This window comes from Centroberyx affinis, unplaced genomic scaffold (genome assembly GCF_046629955.1).
Source record: "Centroberyx affinis isolate AG114_WGS23_722 - 3 ecotype Tasmania unplaced genomic scaffold, CSIRO-AGI_Caff_v1 ptg004008l_1, whole genome shotgun sequence".
Lineage (NCBI taxonomy): Eukaryota > Metazoa > Chordata > Actinopteri > Beryciformes > Berycidae > Centroberyx > Centroberyx affinis.
The window spans coordinates 97,518-105,657 of record NW_027281817.1 but is presented as its reverse complement, the minus strand read 5'-3'; the positions used below and the strand labels follow the sequence as shown (position 1 = coordinate 105,657).

The 8,140-nt window shown below is 42.0% G+C and overlaps 1 protein-coding gene across 1 annotated transcript; it reads right to left on the bottom strand.

Moving 5' to 3' along the window:
- Window positions 1–6,900: 6,900 nt before the first annotated feature.
- Window positions 6,901–7,741, bottom strand: LOC139663409 (RING finger protein 228). The gene has a single exon (XM_071542064.1). The coding sequence runs from the start codon at window positions 7,669–7,671 to the stop codon at window positions 6,901–6,903; it is 771 nt and encodes a 256-aa protein (XP_071398165.1). The 5' UTR covers window positions 7,672–7,741.
- Window positions 7,742–8,140: the final 399 nt, after the last annotated feature.

Here is an 8,140-nt window from a genome sequence, read left to right as displayed (position 1 = left end):
CTTAGGACATGGCGAGTACCACACCATATTCATTTGAGTCCATCTATCATTGGTCACCAAAACTCTGGGGACAAAGTGGAGCAATGACTGATGACTAACAAGCCTTTAGCATTTGGTCAATGTGATAAATTATTAGACGTATAGGTCATTCAACTATCTTACACAGACGCATACAGCTTAGAGTAACATTGCTCTTGAATGTTTCCCTGATATGAATTTTGTTTTCGGATAGCTTCTGTCGATTTCTGCTTGATCTTTGCTCTCAGTTATGATATGATAAAAACAAAAAAAAAAAATTAAAAAAAAAAAAAAAAAAATCACTTCTGGACTCAGGCTATAGCGATTACCACGATTACTTTTTCTCTGACAGATGTGACAGAAGTCACATGTTTACGCATAAATAGTTGATCAAACAAAAAAGAATTTCAGCTTTGGGATACCTTTATTTCGAATTGTATCATCACACTGTGCGTAATATCATCTCCCAAGTGTTTACTGCTGTACATTATCGCACACGACCTGTAATTTGTTCCCACCCCATGGTCTCATATATGACACAAATGGTGCCAAAGTGTGTGCACCTCAAGGAATTTATTGTGGTTTTCAGACTGAGCACCAACCAGCCGAGAACAGTCTGAAGGGGGGCGTGCGCCACAGCAGGGTACGACGCCAGGGCGGCCGTAAAGGCAGTCTAGCTCTCTGGCACGGCCGGATAAGTGTGTTAAGTGTATTTTCATCACCAAATGTCTAATAACCAATACTGTCATTGCCCAAACGGGGGAGGGGGTGCGAGGGAGTCGGTGTCTCTCTCTCCTTACTCTCTTTAAAGTTCAGCTACTCTTTTTACGCATTGAGTATCGTGGGTCACAGCATCCCTTTAGTCCCTAATCAATCACCGAAGCAAGGGTTCCGTTCCTGAGCTTTGAAATCAGACAAAAGCTCGCTTCCCTTCACTGTCCATCACTGCAGCCCCTTCCTCACAATTTGACCATCAAAGTTGTCCCACTGTATGAGAGGCGTATTCTAATGAAAAACCTAACTTGATGTTTGAAATTAGAATCTTACAGTTTGTCATGCTTACAAGCCTTCCCGATTAAATTAAAGGCCGGAAAATGTTTTTTTGATTATTGTAATTTAATTCATATTTGTTCGCCTATTTGTTTTATCTCCAGCTCCTGGTGTGTCTCGTGCGCCTTTGGACACATGACAGAGCAGCAGCGTGATCACACCTACTTCACGTCGGTCAGGTGAGGTTTTACAGTGCGATACCTCGTGGAAATATGGCACAGTAATCAGGATATCCACAATAATATTACAAATGAACCAGTACATTCGAAGATCTGAAACGGTTATAGTTTTTTTTTTTTAATCGCCAGCTAGGAGACGTAGGCCTATAATAAATATTCTCTAGATAGAAGTGCAGTTGGAAATAGTTTTTTCCGCCTCTGAGTTTGTTCAGCGCCTTGTAGGAAAGCTTTGAAACCCTCCATGTGATTCCATGTGCAAAACAACAGTTGAAAAGCACCCCAAGCCAAGCACCTGATCAGCCCTTTCATGTCGGAACCCACTCACCTATAGGCTACAGAGCAATACCGGGGCCCCAACGGGGGGCCACTAGAGGCACTGTCATTCACCTCTATTTACGCAGGGAAGAGGTATCCCACAGGCTAAATAGGATTCAATTAACATTTGCCTCTTTTAGTGGCTTTGAAAAAGGCACTTCAAATGTTGTCTTTTCTGTCAAAAACGCGCACAGACAATGGCTGGACTGCTGGGTTTAAAATAAGCATGGCAAACGGGGGGTCTTTCACCTGCTAAGGAGACTATTATTATCTTCATTCAGAAGATTATTATTATCCTCCGGGATAAAGAAATCGCACAAGATAACATAACATGGCTTCAAAAGGGAAGGGAAATGTGAGTTGTTTGCGACTGCTTAGACATTTGTAACTACTCTAGATAAGCTTTGGGGGATAACCCAGATAATTATTTTCGCCTTAATTTACGCCAAATTGGCCAAGTGCTTAGTCCTGCATTTCATCGAATGAATGACAGCACAAACACAGGCATGTAGGCTAAAGGTATTACAGGCTGTATGACACTTGAGGCAAAAAAGTGCAACTGAAACAGGCTCAATACCTGTTCTGTTAACCTAACTTTGTAGACCTATGTGGTTTAATAAAATTGTTTGAGCGGTTTGAGTATCAGAATAATAATTCTGAGGGTGAGCTATATGCATTATAGCCCTTAATATGAGTCCCACTATACTGGGACAAACTTAAGGTTTGCTTGCGCTTCTCACATTTGCATCGAGTTATTCCTAAAGGGGAAAACATCAGTGTTACGCTGACGAACGTGACGATTTAGAGGGTCAATGATCTTATTGAAACTGGATATTACAGCCAAGAAAACAGAGGGGGCGAATGGAAAACAGAGAGAGGCATGATGCATACCTCGGCCTTTCTTTTAAAGCGACACTGAATCCCCGTGTCCAATCCATTACCGGGGGATGAAATTCAAAGTCAGAAACCTCGCTTGATGAGAAATAAATTAGTTGCATCACATGCTCTGTGTGGAGCGCCGCATCTACAAACACATTTCTGTCAAATCAATTAGTTACCACTGCATCCTATTATGGTCATAATTCATAAGTCAAATCATGATATAAGACTTTTGAGGCCAAGGGCCGTCATAACGAAAAATCACTGTAATATTCCTATTGAGGCTTATAATGTGTCTGTGGTAGCCTACTCAATAGTGAGTTGACAGAGTCTTTACTGTGTTTTATGGTATTTAATTATCTCCAATGATATCACTATAATATTACTATAATATCTATAGCTCAGATATAGTAATATTATAGTGTTATCATTGGATTACTCAATGGCGAATTTATAGTGACTTAATCGTACTTAATGATATTTTAGATGTTATCACTATAATAGTACTATGGTATTCGTATAGGAATAACATATATTTTTTCTGTGATTTATGCATATACTTCAAAAATGTAGGGTTAATATAGTTCTTACTCATTTGGCCTCTGGACGTGTAAATGCTGAAAAATGTTATGTGTTTCACTGTATAATTTCAATATTTTCATGAAGTGACAACACATTCTATCCTGGATTAATATAGAACTGAATTGAACTAAGCATGTCTCATGATTGCAATATCGAGATATTTTTTTATCGAGCGTGACATATGGGAATACAAAACACAAGCTATAGGCAAAAGAAATATGGTTGAAGAGGCAGTGGTAACGCAAATAAACAGAACACTCCTGTCAAATTGTTACTGATGATTTATAACCTTATCCTATAGCGACACAGGAGTGAATGGGAAGGTTTGAGTTCTCAAAAAGCAAATAGCCAAGCACACAAATTCAAAGAAAAAGGCCTATAAAGTCTGATGAGGGGCTTTAAAATTAATTTGCCCCACATCCCCGCAAAAATATCTACGTTGAAATTTTCTTTGGCTTGTTGTCATGGTTAATTTGTAAACACACATTGCCTCAAACTATTTTCCAGCAAATCAGTGTAACTGTAACTAATTGAAAAATGCTGCTAGCCTATACAATACAATACGTTTTATTGTTGTAGGTCCACACTGACTTGACCTATCAGCTAATGGAGACTTGTTTACGTGGTGTTGAAAGGGTGAAAAATAGAAGAGACAGATGCTGTTTGAGGAGAATACTGTGTGGCATTTACCTAGTTAGCCTTAATTTATGGGGCATAAAACATTTGGCTAAAACATGTTGAAAAGTATGAATGAAGTATGAAGCATGCCTGAAAGATTAACAGGTAGGAGCCCTAATTAGATGGTGAATGGTTAACTGCAGTTTCTGTCTGTTCTATCTGTCCCTTATGTTCAGTTGACCAAAATCTTCTAAAAAAATGTATGGGAAAAGGAAAAGATTGGTGGCTGAATAGCTGAATTCTATGCAAACTAAAAGGGAGCCTTGTTTGGATAGGTAAACAAATCTGGAAAAGAAAAAAAATCTTAGCCTATGATATTACAGGCACATCAGCATCCAGCCCATACTCGAAAAGGTATTTCCTTTTACTCAACTATTAGAAGTTTACACAACTAGACCTACATAAAAAAAACTCAAACACAGTTCACACTGTGGGCCTATATGCTTTTTATAATCTGTAGTATCATCTATCTTCCAGCAGGGGGCATGTTTGATACACAGCAGGATGCTAAAAGTGTCCAGTTGAATCTAACTCAGTTCATTAGTCATTATGTAAGACCAAGCATGATAAAATAGCAGTGGCCCTACATTCTCCTGTTATCAAGCTATTCTCTTATCAATTATATATGGACATGCTATTATTCATGTGAATTTCACTGTACCAAGACAATGAATGAATGCAATAAATATCCATGTTTCCTTTATTACTGAAATGTGTTTATGTATGTAAAACAGCACATAAAGAACATTTCTCTGTGCAAATACATTTGGTACCTTAACAACAACCACAGATTCTCATAAAAACCAACAACATTTTCTAGGTCCTCTTAAATAAATACAATAAGCTTACATTTTTCAAAGATACCCTATTACTTGTGTCAAATAAGAGGGTGAAAGTGCATCATCTAAAGTTGGAAAAAAGGTAGAAGAAGATGATTGAAGCAGGTGTGGGAGTCAGATTGGGGGAAGTTTGAGAATCATTTGTTGACGTGTCTTTGCCATTTCCCCAGCAACGAGGTAGGGATACAATGAGCGTGCAAGGGCAATAAGTGCTTGGATAAAACCACTCGGGTGTCCTAGTCATCACGAAATTGAACACTTTGAATGCTAAATGCTGACAGGAGGGTCAAGGGGCCGTAGTGTAATGCATTAATCCCATTCACAAGCTCAGTGGACCACAGTACATTAGAATGTCACTTTTATATCTAGGGCCACATTTTAAAGGCGTTACACTGTACCACCAGTAAGGTATCAGTTTTTGTTATGCCATATTTAAGAATGTTGTATTATAAATAAATAACTGTATATTGTAGTGACAACTACAATACACTGAATTTACAGACAGCGCACAATAATATTTATACTAAGATGTTAGGCCAGAATAGGCCTTGAGTTTCAGTTTTTCCATTAGGCTACATTGCTTTGTCTGAAGTTGCTTTCTTTGAAACACTAAAAAAGTCAGTTCAAGGTCCATATACTGATATTGGCTGCCATAATGTGCTGCTGAGGCAACAGCCCCCAAATAGACCAGATTCTATTAATTGCAGTTCAGTAAAGTTCAGTATTTGCAGTGTGGAGATATTGCACTAACACAAACTTTCTGGGCCCATATTCTAGTATTTTATTCTTCCACACCTCTGAATAATCTCAGCCACACACAGGCAGCCGATGGGGCTTTTTAAGTTCCCAGAGTGAACTATACCCTCTAACCAGACGTCATCATCATCATCATGTCTGACCTGACAGGATACACATAAACCATAAAAAATATCAATTCTCACTTGCATCTTTGAAAGAAGCCATCGCAGAAGAGAGATGCTTTTTGTCTTGTAAACAGGTCAAAGCTGGTTTGAATTGAGCTTCAGCCCACCACCTGTGGAGATGGTGAATTGAAGCTAGACTTAAACCCAGATTCTACCCGTTTAGACATACACACACTCACAATAATCTCTTCAGCTAGACCTTTCTTCAAAGCCAGATGTGAAAAGCCACATTCTTCACAAGTATAAATAGCTGCAGAGATGGGAGGCAGCTCCATGTTGGAGACCCTGTTTCCAACTTCCTTTCTCTGTCAGATCTGTAAATGATGTGACAGGAAGAGGAAATACTCCCTGACATCCCAGCTGGATGCTGGCTGTGACAGGAGGCCCATGTATGATTTTCATCATGATTAGGGCCTACCATGAAGTTTGATTGAACTTCCTATTGATTGCTTGAGCAGCTGATTGATTGATGGTCGGGCAACTTTGGAGAGCAACAAGGTGAGGCACACAAGTGAAGACCTGCGTTTAAAAAAAAAAAAAACATTTAAAAGGTGTCGCTCCACCCTGGCGTTGACCTACCAGTAGCCTAACATGCACAAAAAAGATAACAGACCGTAGGTCACTTGAAATCTCTTCCAATCACTTTGAGCTTTGCTGTGGATTTGAGATGGGTGAGGTTTGCATTTCTGCATCAATGGAAATGATGGCATTTTCCAGGAAAAGTTCACTTGATGACAGAAAAGCACAAGGACTAGAAGCATTTAACCCAGGTTTGCAAAATAATCACACCTATCCAGTTTTACACCAGTCTCCAGTTCTCTGTGTAACAGCTATACTTGTGGACTATTTACAGTTTTGATTGTGTATACAATTTCTTTTTCACTGAATGACATTTTAGAGGCTTCTCAAATAACCGTATAGGCCTTGATATAAAACAAAACAAAATCCATCATCTCAAAACTCAGAAGTGAAATATCTGTACAATACAATAGTGCTTTGTTGAGATATAAGAGTGAATCATGGACAGTTATCATACAGTGAGTGGCATAGTGGCATATGCATATTATTGGGGGGGGGGGGACAAACCCTGGAAATGAGCACTTCACATTCAGTCATCAAACCAACCATAGCTTAGTCCTACACCAAAAGAGGGTCTAAGTCTTGGGCAAGTTCTCTCATCAAGACACCTAGTCAACTAGGCATACTGCAATTTCAAGTGCATAACTTAAGTACAAGATTATCAAGGATCATGTCGGCCTATTGCTCCAAACAAGATGAAGGCCTTTGGGTGTTTGCTATACTGTCGAAAGGCCATTTTTGGACGATATTTATTCCTAGAAAAAAAGTAAAGGGAGCAGGAGTATCAGTTGCCAGTAGTATGTACATAATCACACACCCACGCACAACAGTAATCTTCATCGTCAGTCATAATCATCATCAGGCGTTTCTCCGGGAGTTACTGGTGGCAGATGAGCGGCCTGTCTCGTGGTCGGGTCTGTATTTGAGCCAGCAGATCAGCCATGTGACGACCACCGAGAACATGGCCAGGATGCTGGCTACCGACAGGCAAATGGGTCCCGCCGGCGAGGGAGGACTGCTGTGACTGTGCACAAAGATCAGGCCCATGAACAGCAACACCAGCATGGACAGAAAGGAGAAGATCACGCAAACGCAGCCGGTGGTCAGCGCCACTCGCTTACAGCTCTGACAGCTGTCGTAGCGCACCGAGTCCTGGGAGAGGGTCGTGGCCGTGGACACGGTGGTGGACGGGGTCGCCTGGCTGGCGGTGGACGCCCCCGACGCCTCCTCCCGGCGGAGGGCGATGAGAGCGGGGTGCAGCGGGGGAGGGTACGGCGGCAAAGCGTCCTGAGGCAGCGGGTCCGAGTCGATGTAGAGCGGAAAATCCTCCGTCACCTTGGTGTTGTTGGGCAGGTTTTGTATCCGGTAGTCCGGCACCGGGGTCCGGTGGCGACAGACGGGGCAGCTGATGCGCCATGGCCGCTCCTCCCGGAGGTGCAGCGTGTTCAGGCACTCCTCGCAAAACGTGTGCAGGCACTCCAGGATCTTGGGAGCCCGGCGGTCAAGGTCGAAATAATTGTAGCATATTTTGCATTCATACTCCTCGTAGGGAAACGCCGAGGAGGCCTCGCCGGGGGGTTCCGCTCCGTTTGATGCCAAATCTACCTCTGCCATGTCATCTTTCGCCATTCACATTCTCCGGTGAACACAAAGGGAGCTGGCGGACAGATGCTGATGACGGTGCACGTCTCTCCTCCTCTCCCCCACCTCTCCTCCCCGTTCATGGAAACACCATCATCCCAATGCAGACGTTTGATGTGCTTTTATAATCCCCACAGCGTCCTTTATAAAGATCCAGGCGTCTGCGTCTGAGCCTAAATGGTCGGGATCCCGCTTAAATATTAAAAAGGTCTCATTTCGTGCTCGGTTGTGTGGGAATGGATGATGTAATGGTGGTGACTCCAATGCGAGGGCTCATCCATCCAGAGAGTGTGCGCATCCCACGAAACAGAGAGGGGGGGCGGTCAGTCGCTCACAGCTCACGGATGTTGTTCTCTCGGTTTCCCGTTATAGTCCCTCTAGCTGGAGAGAGAGAGTGTTGTTGTTGTTTTCAATCCGTTTGGTGTGGAGGACTTATAGACACAGACCAGACGATAGT